At 46.9% G+C, this 17,286-nt stretch overlaps 2 protein-coding genes across 6 annotated transcripts; one reads left to right on the forward strand and one right to left on the reverse strand.

Annotated features, from left to right (window-relative positions):
• Positions 1-238: 238 nt before the first annotated feature.
• LOC119960325 (gastrula zinc finger protein XlCGF8.2DB-like) lies at positions 239-1,591 on the forward strand (the record flags this gene model as incomplete). The annotated part of the gene is made up of 1 exon (XM_038788060.1): positions 239-1,591. A coding segment is annotated over one exon (957 nt), but the record flags the coding sequence as incomplete, so codon positions are not given.
• Positions 1,592-6,829: 5,238 nt separating this feature from the next.
• On the reverse strand, positions 6,830-14,685 carry LOC119960333 (zinc finger protein 239-like). 5 transcript variants are annotated; one of them, XM_038788069.1, is made up of 3 exons: positions 11,971-11,985; positions 10,802-10,877; positions 6,830-9,594 (listed from the first exon to the last, which is right to left on the reverse strand). In XM_038788069.1, exon 3 carries the CDS (start codon positions 9,495-9,497, stop codon positions 8,460-8,462), a length of 1,038 nt encoding a protein of 345 aa, XP_038643997.1. In that variant the 5' UTR covers positions 9,498-9,594; positions 10,802-10,877; positions 11,971-11,985; the 3' UTR covers positions 6,830-8,459. The 5 variants fall into 5 exon arrangements, with proteins under 5 accessions (XP_038643997.1, XP_038643999.1, XP_038643998.1 ...); XM_038788071.1 differs by lacking the exons at positions 10,802-10,877; positions 11,971-11,985 and adding an exon at positions 14,578-14,685; XM_038788070.1 differs by lacking the exons at positions 10,802-10,877; positions 11,971-11,985 and adding an exon at positions 13,759-13,792.
• Positions 14,686-17,286: the final 2,601 nt, after the last annotated feature.

Genomic DNA, 17,286 nt, shown 5'->3' on the forward strand with positions numbered 1-17,286 from the left:
ATTCATTCAGTCATCTCACCTGCGGACCCACCAGCAAGTTCACATTGATGAGGGGCTGTTTAACCAGTCAGACTGTGATAACAATAAAAGCTCCGAGGACCTGGTCAAGCACCAGGTTGTTCGCACTGAGAGACATTTCAGCTGCTCTCACTGTGGGAAGCTGTTTAAACGATCACAGACACTCATTGAACATGAACATACTCACACTGGGGAGAGGCCATTCACCTGATCTGTGTGTGGAAAGGGGTTCACTCAGTCTTCCAGCCTCCAGAAACACCAGCGAGTTCACACTGGGGAGAGGCCATTCACCTGCTCCTTATGTGGAAAAGGATTCATTTATTTAACCAGCCTCAGATCACACCAACTTGTTCACTCGGATAAGAAACCTTTCCAATGCTCTGAATGTGGGAAGAGCTTTAAATTCACAAATGATCTGCTGAGACACCAGCAGATTCACACTGGGGAGAGGCCGTTCACCTGCTCTGACTGTGGGAAGGGATTCACTTGCTCATCCCACCTGGTGATGCACCAGCGAGTTCACACTGGGGAGAAACCGTTCACCTGCTCAAAGTGTGGGAAGGGATTCAGTGTCTCATCCAACCTGCTGACACACCAGTGCACTCACACTGTGGATAAACCCTTCATTTGCTCCAAATGTGGGAAGGGATTTGTTTGTATAGCCTACTTACTGAGTCACCAGCGGATTCACACTGGGGAGAGGCCGTTCACCTGCTCTGACTGTGGGAAGGGATTCACTCGCTCATTCCACCTGCTGGCTCACCAGCGGGTTCACACAGGGGAGAAACCATTCTCCTGCTCTGACTGTGGGAAGGGATTCACTCGCTCATTTCACCTGCTGGCTCACCAGCGGGTTCACACAGGGGAGAAACCATTTACCTGCTCCAAGTGTGGGAAGGGATTCACTCAGTCATCCCACCTGCTGTCACACCAGCAAGTTCACACTGGGGATAAACCATTTATCTGCTCTGACTGTGGAAATGGATTCACTTGTAGATCTAATTTACTGACACACCAGCGTGTTCACACTGGGGAGAGGCCGTTCACCTGCTCGGAGTGTGGGAAGAGATTCACTCGCTCATTCCACCTGCTGGCTCACCAACGCAGCCGCAGCAAGGGGAGACCGCAGGGGTTGGATTCTGCAGTTATTGCTGCTGTTAATCACATCCCGGACTGAACCTTCTGCATTCTGATTGTTGGGAGTTTATTTCTGATAATCCCTATTACTGGGTTGGGGTTGAAAATCCTCTGGATAAATGTCAAGTGAACTAATATTGTTTCATACACACAGTCGAGACCTTCATTTCTTCAGGATAAGAGAAGATTAATTGATGTTCTGATACAGACTGCTGCATTTTGGGAACTTTTCTCCTTTCTAACTCCGGGTTATTTCAGTTCTGACACCTTGAGTTACTCCATGGACTAGTCCCAGCTCTGCATTCCTCCCAGAGTGTCTCTCTTAGTCTTGGGATTCAGGGACGTTATTGTGATGTGACAGTGAGTAGGCGGAGGGATCACTAAACATAAAACAGAGTCATTTGCACTGATGTGCTTGTCTCCCCAATTATTTTTTGTTTTTAAAAGTAATTTTTATTCAAATTTTAACCAACAAAACAAAGAAAAACAGTAACCAGTTTGATGAACCCGGCCATGTCGTTGATCCAGGATTCCGCGCTTGGGGGCTTCACATCCTTCCACTGTAAAAGAATCTTGCGCCGGGCTACCAGGGGCGCAATGGCCAGAATACCGGCCTCTTTCACCTCCTGTGTTCCCGGCTCCAATGCTACCCTGAAAATTGCAAGCCCCCAGCCCGGCTCCACCCTGGAGCCAACCACCCTTGACAACGTCCCCGCAACACCCCTCCAATGCAGGACACGCCGAGAACATGTGGGTGTGGTTTGCTGGGCTCCCCAAACACCTGCCACACCTGTCCTCTCCCCCAAAGAACTGGCTCAGCCTTGTCCCAGTCATATGCGCCCTATGCAGCACCTTTAGTTGGATTAAACTAAGCCACGCGCAAGAGGAGGAGGAATTCAACCTCCCCAAAGCATCCACCCACATCCCCTCGTCAATCTCCTCTCCCAGCTCCTCCTCCCACATCTTTCAGCTCTTCCACCGAGGCCTCCTCCCCTTCCTGCATCACTTGGTAGATTGCCGAGATCCTCCCCTCTCCAACCCACGTCCCCGAGAGCACCCTGTCCTGAACCCCCCTTGGCGACAACAGTGGAAACTCCGCCACCTGCCGCCTAACAAACACCCTAATCTGCATATACCTGAAGATATTCCCTGGGGGTAGACCCCACCTCCCCTCCAACTCCTCTAAGGTTGCAAACGTCCCACCGAGAAGGAGGTCCCCCATCCGCCTGATACCTGCCCTGTGCCAGCTCAAAAACCCTCCATCCATCCTCCCTGGTACAAACCAGTGGTTCCCCCGTAGCGGGGACCAAAGTGAAGCCTTCACCTCCCTCCTATGCCGCCTCCACTACCCCCATCTTTTGAGGGTAGCCACCACCACCGGACTCGTAGAATACCTTGCTGGGGGGAGCGGCAGCGGCGCCGTCACCAGCGCCTCTAGGCTCGTGCCCACACAGACGCCGCCTCCAACCTCTTCCATGCCGCCCCCTCCCCCTCCATCACCCACCTACGTATCATCCCCATGTTCGCAGCCCAGCAGTACCTACACAGGTTGGGCAGCGCCAACACCCCCCCCCCCCCCCCCCACTTCCCTACCCCGCTCCAGGAATACCCTCCTCACCCTCGGGGTCTTCTGCGCCCACACAAACCCCGTAATGCTCCTCCTGACCCTCCTGAAAAAAGCCTTCGGGATCATGATAGGTAGACACTGGAAGAGGAACAGAAACCTCGTGAGCACCGTCATTTTGACCGACTGGACCCTGCCCGCTAGGGAGAGGGCAACACATTGTCTCCCCAATTATTGACAATGTTGTTGTTTGTGTAACGTCCTGCTCCTCTGATTTATTTAATTGTTCACCACCATTTACGACTGGATGTAGCCGGGCTGCACAATGGCACAGTGGTTAGCACTGCTGCCTCACAGCGCCAGGCACCAGGGTCTAATTCTGACCTTGGGTTACTGTCTGTGTGGAGCTTGCACATTCTCCCCGTGTCTGCGTGGGTTTCCTCCGGGTGCTCCGGTTTCCTCCCACAGTCCAAAGATGTGCAGGTTAGGTAAATTGCTCTTCGGTGGGGTTAGGGGATAGGGTGGGGTTTGGGCTTAGATGGAGTGCTCTTTCAGAGGGTCAGTGGAGACTTGATGAATTGAAAAGCCTCCTATACTGTAGGGATTCAATGACTGCAGCTTTGATCTGATCCATTGTTTTTGGGATTGCTTACTCCTGCCTCGAGCAAGCTGTTTATCTGCTTATTTTGCTAATTGTCCCATGTTATAGGGTCACAGATTGGAATGTGCTTTAGGGAAACCTGGTGCTGCTCCTGACATGTTCTCCTCCGCTCCATGTTGAACCAGAGTTGGTCCCTTGGCTTGATGGTAATGGCAGAGTGAGGGATATACCGGCCTATGAGGTTTGATTGTAATTGAATATTAAGCTGCTGATGGCCCACAGCACCTCTTGGATACCCTGTTTTTATCGAGATGTGTTCTGAATCTACCCCATTTAGCACAGTGATAGTGTCACACAGGACAATGGAGGGTATCCTCAGTGTGAAGATGGGACTTTGTTTCATAAGATCACAAGAATATTGTTTTTTCTATTCTTCCTGCCAAAGTGAACAAGTGAAATACATCCCATGTCCCGAGGCCAGGACAAAGTTACACTTTAATGGTTTAATTACAGGACAACTGCTGCGAATCCCATAAAGGTTGGGTGAGCTACGGTCTGGAACCGTTAGCTCCCCAGCCATTGGTTGACTCCCAGTGGGTCAGAATGGAGGAGAGTTTGTGTAGGGGGTCGGGATTGAAGGCGTTAGCAACAGCGCCGCTCCTGACAGCCCCAGGGAAATACTCAGGGAGTCCGGTAGTAATAGTTTCCTTGCGAATTTGGAGGAAGTTTCACCAGCATTTCTGGTTGGGGGCAGGGGCAAGGGAAAGGCCGATTTGGGGGAACCATAGATTTGAGCCAGGGAAGAGGGATGGAAATTTTCGGAGATGGGAGGAGAAAGGAATTAGGACACTGAAAGATATGCAGGTTTGAGACCTTGCCAGAAAGGAGATACAGAGCTTTCCGATAGAGCCGACTTCCACATTGATGGAGGAGGTGCTGACAACAGGGGGACTAGAGCAGGGAGTAGTGTCGGCGGTTTACGTGGCTATTTTGGAAGAGGAGAAGGCACCGCTGGATGGGATCAAGGTAAAGTGGGATGAAGAGTTGGGAGAGGGTATGAAGGAGGGGTTCTGGTGTGAGGTGCTCCGGAGGGTGAATTCCTCCACCTCGTGCACGAGGTTGGGGCTGATAGAGCTGAAGGTGGAGCGCACCTCACATGGGCGAGGATGAGCCGGCTTTTTGAGGGGGTAGAAGATGTATGTGAACGTTGTTGGGGGGGGGGGGGCGCAAATCACGTTCATATGTTTTGATTCTGTCCAAAAATGGAGCATTACTGGAAGGAGGTTTTTAGGGTAATCACTAAAGTGGTGCACGTGAAACTGGACCCAGGCCCTCAGGAGGCCATATTCGGGGTATCGGACCAGCCGGGGTTGGAAACTGGTGCGGAGGCAGATGTTGTAGCCTTCGCCTCGTTGAGAGCCCGAAGGCGGATACTGTTAGGGCGGAGACCAACCTCCCCACCCTGTGCCCTGGCGTGGTGGGGGGACCTGCTGGAATTCTTGACTCTTGAGAAGGTCAAATTTGAACTGAAGAGAAGGATGGAGGGGTTCTGCAATTCATGGGCGTTATTCATTGTACACTTTTGAGAATTGGATTACATCGAACATTAGGGGGCGGGCTGCTGGGAGTGTTGGGGGAGGGGCCTTTATGTTATAATGGTGACTGAGTGATTCCTGATTCCTTTTTATCATTTGTTTATGTTAACATGCAGGCTAATGTTTGGGGGCTTAGTGGGAGGATGGGATTGTTGTTATTGATATGGGGATTGACATTGCATTCGTTACTGATTGTTGATTATTGTTGGTGAGTGTAAATTTGGGAGAAAATGTGAAAAAAGGAGAATAAAAATATTTATAAAAAAACACTCCAGCCATTGATAATTAACTGTTATACTTCGGTTTGAGGCCCTGTTCTGTGAAGAAAACTGAGGTTTCAAACCTTCAACCTTGTGTCTGAAATTAGTGTAATCTTTAACTTGCAGTTTCTGGAAATAAGCAGTCACTTTCTGTAACAGTATCGAACCACCTTTGGCATGTGAACTTAAATAATTCCCTCCAGTTAGTTTTCATAGTTCTTTAGTTATTTTAACTCCTACTGCTTACCAACATATATTAATTGAATATATCATGCTGTATTTTGTTCTCCCAACATTTACACCCTGATCACCTTTAAGCACTGATTTTACACACACTTGGTATAAGTTTTAAGTCTGAAATGACTTTGTAATTTCTGTATTAGTTTAAGGCTGTGTGTCACGTTGTATCCTTTTCATTAACTGTGTTCAAAGCTTTTGCAGCCACTATAAAAATCATAAACCAGCAGTTTATTTTTCAAAACATATTGATAGGTGCCTGTCCCAGTGAGAACTCTACAGGATTTCTATACGACAATTAGACATTTGGGACAATGGGCCTGTGATGAATGGAGGGATTTCAGATAGATTGTATTATAGGTATTTGGTGCAGTAAGGGTTAAAGGCCTGGGTTAGTGTGTGTGTGACTGCTGCAGTCATGGTGCAGTAAGGGTTAAAGATATGGGTTAGTGTGTGTATGACTGCTGCAGTCATGGTGTATTAAGGGTTAAAGGCCTGGGTTAGTGTGCGTATGACTGCTGCAGTCATGGTGCAGTAAGGGTTAAAGGCCTGGGTTAGTGTGTGTGAGACTGCTGCAGTCACGGTGCTGTAAGGGTTAAAGGCCTGGGTTAGTGTGTGTGAGACTGCTGCAGTAGTATTTTTAAGGTTTGAAAGATTTTGGGAGCGAGAGGTGTAATTAAGGCATTGTAAAAAAACATGCGGCTAATGGAGTTTTGTTTGGATTAAGGAGATTCCCTGTGGAGTTAATTAGATTTCAGCTTGGTAAGATGATGTGATTAATGGGAGGAGCTAAGGTAGCACGCATTTTGCAGAAAAGCAGTTAGTCGCCACATTACGGCGCCTGTTCAGGTACACAGAGGGAGATTTCAGAATGTCCAATTCACCTAACAGCATGTCTTTCGGGACTTGTGGGAGGAAACCGGAGCGCCTGGAAGAAACCTATGCAGACACAGGGAAAACGTGCAGACTCCACACAGTGACCCAATCGGGAATCTAACCTGGGATCCTGGAGCTGTGACTGAGAAGCAGCTTCTGAAGAAATACAGCCAGAGATTCTGCGTGGGTCTGATTGTCAGTAAAAGACAATCTGTTGCTGGGAGTTAAATTATATGGTGTCCGAAATCACAAGATTCAATGTTTAGAGTCAGCAAGGTGAACAAGGAAAGAGATCAGGGCCCAAAACTCCAGCTGGATATTCACAGGGGAAAGTTTGTTATCAAACACCGAGTGGACAGAACAGAAAAAGATCCCAACTGTAAGAAACTCGGAAATTATTTGTAAATATCTTTCAAATATTGGCGGATTCTGTCAGTTTCCACTACATTAGAAGTAAATGGGAGGTGAAAGAACAGTTATTCTGGACCTATAATAAACACTAATTTGATCACAGCTACTGAGTATGAGAGATGGTTAAAGGTTCCATATGAAATTTGATTTTATTACCTTACATTGGCAGATTCAGACATTTTAAATCTTTAAGCTTCCAGTCTGTAAATAGTAAAGCTGCCGTTTCACTTTCAGTCAGGAACAGATCCCAGTTTTACACCAATCTCCGATCTGACAGCACATTTCCAGTATTCACCATTGTTCTTCCTGACTCTGAACACAGTTGTAAAGGAGCTTCTGTTCCTTGTCTAGGAGCTCTGAATCTTGGAAGCGAGAGGCTGGACACGTTTCTTACAAATCTCAGGATTAACCCACACGGGGACTTTGCTGTCAGTGGAGAGATGAGAAAGACCAACGTGTTGTTTGTCCCTCTCAGTGTGACCCTGAAGGACTGTGTCCAGGCTGAAGTTCTGTTCCTGCTGTGTGATCCAACCCCAGATTGTCCTTTCTGAGCTCCAGACAGGTAAAGTTAACCACTTAGGTGGGAAAGACAAAATACACAACAGATTTAAACAAAGTTGATTTATTTGACATTAATCCAGAATATTAAACTTCATTCCAGTTACTAGAATTGTTAACATCAGCAGAAACAAACCCCAAATGTCGGAATGAACATGGTTCACTCCTGGATGTGATTAACAGCAGAATCCAACCCCTGTAATCACCATGAATTTGCTGGTGTCTCGGTGGGTGAGATGACTAAGTGAATCTCTTGCCACACAGAGTGGGTGAATAGCCTCTTACTCGTGTGAATGTGCTTGTGTGTCAGCAGATCCGATTTGCTTTTAAATCTCTGTTCACACTCAGAACTTTGAAAGCTGAACAAGTGGATGTGTGTTGAGGTGGGATGACTGAGCGAATCTCTTCCCACACATGGAACAGATGCACAGCCTCTGCCCAGTGTGAGTGTGCTGGCGGACACCGAGTCCACATGATCACCTGAACCCAGTCCCACTGTGAGAGATTCTGAACAGTCTCTTGTTAGTGTATTTTATACTTTCCACAATCCAGACATTTAGAATATCTTCAGTCAGTGTGAACTCACTGGTGTGTTAACAGGTTGAATAACTCAGTGAATCCCTCCCCACACATGGAGCAGGTGAATGACCTCTTCCCAGTGTGAACTCACTGGTGTTGCTGCAGGATGGACCAACGGCTGAACCTCTTCCTGCACTGAGAGCAGATGAATGGAGTGGAACCGGAGTGACTGCGCTGGTGAACCATCAGTGAATGTGGGTTTTACAGCTCCTGTCACAGTCTCAGCATTTAAACCCTCTCTCTGCAGTATGAACTCACTGGTATGTGGGGGGAGGCTGGATGGAGAAGGAAGTGGACACGGAGAGATATTTGTCCGTGTGGATTGGTGGAAGTGAGGAAACCCGCAGAGGCAGCAGATCGGATTGTCTCGCACTGATTGGAGGTGAGGATGGAGGAGACAGGAAAGAGGGAGAACATTTCAAAACATTTCATATCTAACTTGTATTAGATATATTAAAAAGATTCAACATGATGTGTGTAAAATAGAAAGTTGACTTATTTCACTTTTGTCCACAATATTAGCTACTATAACTGGCTGGGGTTCATTACCAACAGGAGAAACAGCCCCCAATGAACATAGTTCAGTCCTGGATGTGATTAACAGCAAAGCTCAGTCACTATTGTTACTCGTGAAGTCGCTGGTGTCTCAGCAGGGCGGATGAGTGAGTGAATCTCTTCTTACACACAAAGCAGGTGAATGGCCGCTCCCCCGTGTGAACTCGCTGGTGTGTCCGCAGACTGGATAAGGTAGTGACTCTCTTCCCACACTTGGAGCAGGTGAATGGGCCCAGCATTGTGTGAGTGCGCTGATGTGTCAGCAGGGCGGATGACTCAATGAATCCCTTCCCACACATGGTACAGGTGAATGGTTTCTCCCCAGTGTGAGTGCGCTGGTGTACCAGCTGGTTAGATAAGGTAGTGAATCCTTTCCCACACAGGGAACAGGTGAATGGTTTCTCCCCAGTGTGAACTCTCTGATGTATAACCAGGTGGGATGACCGAGGGAATCCCTTCCCACACTCGGAGCAGGTGAATGGCCTCTCCCCAGTGTGGGTGCGCTGGTGTACAGTGAGTTGAGAGGACCATCTGAACCCAGTCCCACAGTGAGAGCACCTGCACGGTGTCTTGTCAGTGTGAACACGTCGATGTCGCATAAGTTCCCAGGAACTTTTGAAGCACTTCTCACAGTCTGAGCATTTGAAAGGTCTCTCCCCAGTGTGAGCGCGTTGGTGTACGGTGAGTTGAGATGACCATTTGAACCCAGTCCCACAGTGAGAGCACCTAAATGGTTTCTCGTCAGTGTGAACACGTTGGTGGGACATCAATTCGCTGGAACCTTTAAAGCACTTCCCGCATTCTGGACACTGAAAAGGTTTCTCTGCGGTGTGAATCTGCTGGTGTTTTACCAGGCTCTTTGACTTCATGAATCCCTTCGCACACACAGAACAGGTGAACGGCCTCTCTCCAGTGTGACGGCGTCGATGGGTTTCCAACTCAGACGGGTATCTGAATCCCTTCCCACATTCCCCACATTTCCACGGTTTCTGCCTGGTCTGACTGCATTTATGTTTTGACAGTCCAGATGATCGACTGAATCCTCGCCCACACACACAGCACGTGAACAGTTTCTCCCCACTGTGAACGATGCTTTTTCCTTCCATGTTCGAAATTGGATGATATAAAGTCACAAATTGGGTGACTGTCAGATCCTGATGCGATGTTCGATTCGAGTTTCCCAACAAATCCCCATCTCACATCCTGTGAAATTGATTGAAAATAGGGGGTGAGAGAGAACCCACAAAAACACAAAGGCAGGTTGTGAAATTGAGCTGAATGAATCTGGTCATTTGTGGGGCCGACACTGGGAAAAAGTGACCATGAAAACGGCTGGATTGTCACAAAAACCCAGCTGGATCACTGATGTCCTTCAGGGAAGAGAACCTCCCACCCAGTGTGGATCTACACAAGACTCTGTCCTTTATGTCTTCAACTCAAACAGAACTTAGAATCTCCAAACTCTGAAGCTCTCCCGCCACCAAGAAAGAGCTGAGAGCTCAGCCATTTCAGACTCAGCCTCATTGCTGTTGGTGCTTCCACATGGAGGCCAGGCTGGGTAACGATGGCAGATTTCCTTCAAGGACATTTACCAGATGGGTTTTTACAACAATCAACAATAGTTTCACGGTCGTCATTTTAAACTTTTTAAATTCCATATTTTTACTCAATTCAAATTCCACCATCTGCCTGGTGGGATTCAAACCCATTTCCCCAGAGCATTACCCTGGGTCTCTGGATTACAAGTGCAGTGACAATACCACTACGCCAATGTGTCTCCCTTTGTGATGTACGTTAACACCATCGCCTACACGTTCCCATCAAAATCACACAGCACCCTGACCAGTCTGACATCCAGTACAAGAGGAACTGGAATCTCCTCCAACCCTCTCCCTGGCAACTGAGTGAGGTTGACACAAACTCTTCACACCTTCAGAATAATATTTCACCCCAAGATGAGTGTACAAGCACATATCCCCATCATCCCCAAGACCACCATTTCCACATCAGGAACTTCACCCAACTGCACCCTAATCCCAGTTCATCTATTGCTGAAACTCCCATCCATTCCTGTTACCTCTATTATCCTACACACGCCGGGCCAGCCTCCCAGATTCATTCTCCCTGTAGTCCTGGGGGTCACACAAAACTCTGCTGCCTGTGTGCTTCCTCACACCAAATCCTGTTCACCCATCACCCCTATGCTCACTGACTGACCGCTGTAATCTCCTCCAGCCTCACAACCCTCTGGGATATCTGCACTTCCTCAAATTCCTGAACATTCTGATTTTAACTGTGCCTCCATTTGTGGCTGCACCTTCATTTTCCCCAAGGCCATAAATTGTGGAATTTCCTTCCTCTCTCCGCCTCAATCTAACTTTCCTCCTTTAGGATATTCCTTCAAACTTACCTCTTTGATCCATCTTTTGGCCATCAGCCCTAATATCTGCTTACGTGGCTCGTGTCAATGTTGTTTGATAACATTTCTGTGAAATATTGAGGAATGTTTTATTACCGTAAAGGCTCAATATAAATAGATTAGCGCATAATGATTTGGACATATATCACCGCTGTTCCGTCATCATCACTGGGTGAATAACCTGTAACTCCTTATCTAACAGCATTGTGGGAGCACCTTCACCACACAGACTGCAGCGGTTCAAGAAGGTCAAACGTTATAATCTCACCAACTGGGGTTTGGCAATATTTGCTGTTGGTCTTGTTAGTGACACCATTGAGGAGTCACCCGGGGAGTGGGGGTGATGTCACTGTGCAATTGTGGGTGCGCGATGACATCACAGACAGGAAGACAGAACATCTGGGTCGGTGCAAACCAGTGATCACCACACAGCCTGGAGGATGTGAGGGTCCTTGAGTCAGTGCAAAGGAGATTTACCAAAATGGTTCCAGGGATGAGGGATTATAGTTGCAATGTTAGGTTGGAAAAACTGCGGTTGGATTTGGATTTTGTTTATTGTCACATGTACCAAGAATGCGACAACTCAACAGATCATTAAGTACATGAAAATAAGGTAAAATAAATGCATAATAGGGCAACACAAGGTACACAATGTAACTACATAAACACTGGCAATTATTTGTTGTAAAACACAGCGAGTTGTTGTGATTTGGAATGCACTGTCCATAAATGGTGCTAGAATCTCATTGAACTGTAACTTCCGAAAGGGAATTTGTTGCATTCCGAAAAAGAAAACAAAATAGTCGAACTGTGGGATTAAATGGGTCGCTGGACAAAGAGCTTGCATGGGAAAAATGGGCCAAATAGACTCCTCTGTGCTCTAGCAGCCTTGTGTACATGTAAAGGAAGTGACTTGCACAAGTTGAGTGAGTGGGCAAATGAAAGGATGCAGTAAAATATGGAGAAATGCGAGGTTATCCACTTTTGTAGCAAAAACAAGAAGGCAGACGATTAGCTGAATGGCCATAAATTAGGAGAGGGGAATGTGCAACGAGACCTAGGTGTCCTCGTACACCTGTCACTGAAGGTAAACATGCAGCTACAGCAGGCGGTACAGGAATATCTTGCTGTCATTATACAGGGTCTTGGCGAGGCCGTACCTGGAATATTGTGAGCAGTTTTGGCCTCCTTATCTGAAGCAGGATGTTCTTGCTCAAGAGGGAGTGCAGAGAAGGTTTACCAGACTGATTCCTGGGATGGTGGGACAGACGAAAGAGAGATTGAATCAGTTAGGTTTGTATTTGCTGGAGTTCCGAAGAATGGGGGATCTCATAGAAATCTATAATATTCCAACAGGACTTGACAGGGTAGATGTGGCAAAGATTTTCCCGATGGTGGGAGTGTACAGAACCAGAGGTTGCAGTCTGAGGATACGGGGTAGACCACTGAGTTCAGAGATGAGGAGACATTTCTTCAACCAGAGAGTGGTGAGACTGTGGAATTTGTTACCACAGGAAATAGTTGAGGTCAATACATTGTATGTTTTCAAGAAGCAGTTAGATATCGCACTGAGGGCAAAGGGGATCAAAGGATATGGAGGGGAAAGCGGGATTAGGCTATGGAGTTGGATGATAAGCAATGATCATAATGAATGGCGGAGCAGGAGCAAAGGGCCAAATGGTCTCTTCCTGTACCTATTTTCTATGTTTCTATGTAATCCCTTCCCACACTAGAACATAGAACATTACAGCGCAGTACAGGCCCGTAGGCCCACGATGTTGCGCCGTCCTGTGAAACCCCTCTAAAGTCCTTCTACACTATTCCCTTATCGTCCATATGCCTATCCAATGACCATTTGAATGCGTTTAGTGTTGGTGAGTCCACTACTGTTGCAGGCAGGGCATTCCACGCCCTTACTACTCTCTGGGTGAAGAACATACCTCTGACATCTGTCCTATATCTATCTCCCCTCAATTTAAAGCTATGTCTGCTCGTGCTGGACATTACCATCCGAGGAAAAAGGCTCTCAATGTCCACCCTATCTAATCCTCTGATCATCTTGTATGCCTCAATTAAGTCACCTCTTAACCTTCTTCTCTCTAACGAAAACAGCCTCAAGTCCTTCAGCCTTTCCACATAAGATCTTCCCTCGATACCAGGCAACATCCTTGTAAATCTCCTCTGCACCCTTTCCAATACTTCCACATAACGTGGCGACCAGAACTGCACGCAATACTCCAAATGCGGCCGCACCAGAGTTTTGTACAACTGCAACATGACCTCATGGCTCCGAAACTAAATTCCTCTACCAATAAAAGCTAACACACCGTACGCCTTCTTAACAACCCTCTCAACCTGGGTGGCAACTTTCAGGGATCTATGTACATGGACACCGAGATCTCTCTGCTCGTCCACACTACCAAGAATCTTACCATTAGCCCAGTACTCTGTCTTCCTGTTATTCCTTCCAAAATGAATCACCTCACACTTCTCTGCATTGAACTCCATTTGCCACCTCTACAGCTTATCTATGTCCCTCTGTAACTTGTAACATCCTTCTGCACTGTCCACAACTCCACCGACTTTAGTATCATCTGCAAATTTACTCACCCATCCTTCTACGCCCTCCTCCAGGTCATTTATAAAAATGACAAACAGCAGCGGCCCCAAAACAGATCCTTATGGTACACCACTAGTAACTGGACACCAGTCAGAACATTTCCCATCAACCACCACCCTTTGTCTTCTATCAGCTAGCCAATTTCTGATCCAAACTGCTAAATCACCCTGAATCCCATGCTTCTGTATTTTCTGCAATAGCCTACCGTGGGGAACCTTATCAAATGCTTTACTGAAATCCATTTACACCACATCAACTGCTTTACCCTCATCCACCTGTTTGGTCACCTTCTCGAAGAACACAATGAGGTTTGTGAGGCATGACCTACCCTTCACAAAACCATGTTCACTATCTCTAAGCAAATTATTCCTTTCCAGATGATTATACATCCGATCTCTTATAAACACTAAGAGCAGGTGAATGGCCTCTCCCCAGTGTGAACTCGCTGATGTCTCTGCAGGTTGGATAACTGTGTAAATCCATTCCCACAGAGGGAGCAGGTGAATGGCTTCACCCCAGTGTGAACTCGCTGATGTTTCAGTAGGGTGGATGAATCAATGAATCCTTTCACACACTGAGAGCAGGTGAATGGCCTCTCCCCAGTGTGAATTCGCTGATGTCTCCGCAGGGTGGATGAATCAATAAATCCCTTCCCACATTGAGAGCAGGTAAACGGCTTCTCCCCAGTGTGAATTCGCTGGTGTAACTGCAGGGTGGATAATCGAGTGAATCCCTTCCCACACCGAGAGCAGGTGAATGGCTTCTCCCCAGTGTGAATTCGCTGGTGTGTCTGCAGGGTGGATGACTGAGCAAATCCCTTCTCACACTGAGAGCAGGTGAACGGTCTCTCTCCAGTGTGACTGCGGCGATGAATCTCCAGCTTAGATGGGAATCTGTATCCCTTCCCACAGTCCCCACATTTCCATGGTTTCTCCATGTTTTGGGTCTCCTCGTGTCTCTCCAGATTGGACAGTCAGTGGAAGCCTTGGCTACACACAGAACATGTGCACTGTCTCTCCTCACTGTGAATGGTGTGATGTTTTCAGGCTGTGTATCTGGTTGAAGTTCTTTCCACAGTCAGTTCACTGGAACACTCTCACTCGGGTGTGTGTTGTGTGGGTCTCGGTGCTTTTCCAGTCACACTCACATTAAAAATTTTTTGAAGCTCACAGATCGGACAAACATTTCTTCTTCTCGCCGATGATATTCAGATCAGAAGGAATCGAGTGAGTTTGAGAAATCTGTCTATAATTCCTCCCCTTCCAATATCCTTTAAAAACAATTTACGAAAGTCATCAATTAGTACAGGATAGAAATTCAGAACAGACAATTCTAGTTTCGATGGAACATTATTGCCTCTCTCGTTCTCCAAAAGCTGTAAATCTCCACCCCCCCCCCCCCCCCCCCACCCCCCCACCCCATTCTCACTCTGCTGTATCTAATATTCACCCTCCCAATTCTCCTGAAGGTGCTGATTCACGTTGATTGACAGATTCAACCTCAGCTCACTGCTTCCTGACCAGGACACAGGGATTAAAATAGGAGTAAGAGTAGGCCATTCGGCCCACCGAGTCTGCTCAACCATTCAATGAGATCCTTGGCCGATCTACCTCAGCACCATTTCCCACACGATCCCCTATCCCTCGATATCTTCAATATCTAGAAACCTATCAATATTTGTCTTGAACATATCTGATGACTGAGGCTCCACATTCCTCTGGGGTAGAGAATTCCAAAGCTTCACCACATCCTCGAGTGAAGAAATCCCTCCTCACCTCAGCTTTCTCTCTATTTTCCTACCCGTTTCCCATAACCCTTAACTCCATTGTCAATAAAATATCTGTCAAACTTGTGCTTCAATATATTCAATGACCTCCAGATACAACTGGTCCCTGTGGAAGAGAAATCCAAAGACTAACAACCCTCTGAGGGAAGAGATGACTGGAAATCTATAACGTAGCCACAGTCTTATATTACAAGGCGAGAAATAATAATACATTTGCTTTATTACAGAACGGTAAATAATATATCTAATCTGTACCATGTAACAACACCAGACACATCTCTGTCGATTGTTAATTTAATGTCCCCTGAAATGGCAGCCATCTCCTGGGGAACCCACCCCTTTAATTGTGAACATTAGGAAAGAAACCATCCTTTTAACCAGACAAATAAATATGTCAAGCTGAGGGGGAGACCTGGACGACAAGGGAGAACAATAAATCAGAGGTCTCTCCGATGGCAAGGAAGGAAACCCTGGCAGGTGGGCGGGGAGGATTCACAAACACCCGCTGGAGGCCCCCAAACCCCCAATAAGACCCATTGATTTTATTGTCAGTCTACAGACAGGAACTGGAGAACTGAACCCAGGCAGAGGAGAGGGAGGGAGAAAACTGGGAGTGAGATGGGTTTGGATTTCAGCCCAGGGAGAAGGGAGAGTGTGTGCGACGAGGATTTACAGCTTTGGGGGAACAAGAGAGGAAAGAATGTTCCAGAGAAACTAGAATTGCCTGTTCAGAATTTCTATCCTGGACTGACAGTGATGGCTTTTGTAAACTCCTTTTACAGGGGGTTAGAATGGGAGAATTTGCACACAACAAACTGAACCCAACAGAAAGGTTTGTCTCTTTGCGAATTCTATCCTGCATTGACAGTGATGACTTATGTAAACTCCTTTTATAGGGGATTAGAAGGGGAGAATTTACAGATAGAAACTCAAATCAAATTTCACATCAAGTTTTAACAGAATCACTCCATTCATCAGGACCTGAATATCATTGGCCTGTGAATGTAGAAGAAGAAATGTTTCTGTTCTGTCTGTAGGAAAACATTTTCAAGATAAGTGTGACTGTAAAAAAAACCAATACACACTCGACTCGAGTGAGTGTTCCATTGAACTGACTGTGGAAAGAGCTTTAATCAGTTCCAGTCTGAAAAAACATCACACCATCCAGAGAGAGGAGAGATCGTACACGTGCTCTCTGTGGAGACAAGGGCGCCACGGTAGCACAGTGTGTAGCACTGTTGATTCTCAGCGCCAGGGACTTGGGTTCGATTCCCGATTTGGGCCACTGTCTGTGCGGAGTCTGCACGTTCTCCCCGTGTCTGTGTGGGTTTCCTCCGGGTGTTCCTGTTTCCTCCCACAAGTCCCAAAAACGTGCTTGTTTGGTGATTTGGACATTCTGAATTCTCCCTCTGTGTACCCGAACAGGCACCAGAGTGTGTCGACTGGGGCTTTTCACAGTGACGTCATTGCAGTGTTAATATAAGCCTATTTGTTACACTAATAAAGTTTACTATTTAGTATTCAACTGATCGTCAAACGTGGAGAGGGACAAGGACACCAGCAGCATGTTGAAAACTTGGAAACGTGGGGACTGTGGGAAGGGATTCAGGTCCCCATGTGAGCTGGAGATTCATCACCGTAGTCACACCGGCGACAGAGCATTCACCTGCTAAGTATGGGAAGGGATTCACTCAGCTATCCGAGGTGAGGATTTACCAGGATATGGAAGCTGAGCTGGTGAGGAAGCGAGCGGCCTTTAATAAGGTTCAGGCTGCTCTATGTAAGAAAGGAGTTTGATTCGGGGCGGAATACCCAGCAAAGCTGCGGGTTACAAATCAGTCCAAAGACTTCCATTTCGTGATACTAGTGGAGGCGAATGCCTTTATTGTAAAGCATGGACTGAGTCTAGTTATCTGTATTGGACAAGATCTACATTCCTGTGGGGTGGGATGGGTGTTGTGATATCCTCGATATAGTTTTTGACATTTTCTGATAGAATCTATTTTTCTGTGTGGGGATGAAGAGAGATTTTCTTTACAAAGCACAACGTAGATCTGTGTGGGTGGGTGG

Source organism: Scyliorhinus canicula, unplaced genomic scaffold, assembly GCF_902713615.1.
Source record: "Scyliorhinus canicula unplaced genomic scaffold, sScyCan1.1, whole genome shotgun sequence".
Classification (NCBI taxonomy): domain Eukaryota; kingdom Metazoa; phylum Chordata; class Chondrichthyes; order Carcharhiniformes; family Scyliorhinidae; genus Scyliorhinus; species Scyliorhinus canicula.

What these genes read in the sequence shown, in the direction of transcription:
- LOC119960333 (XM_038788071.1), bottom strand. Translation starts at nt 9,497, where the DNA reads ATGGAAGGAAAAAGCATCGTTCACAGTGGGGAGAAACTGTTCACGTGC.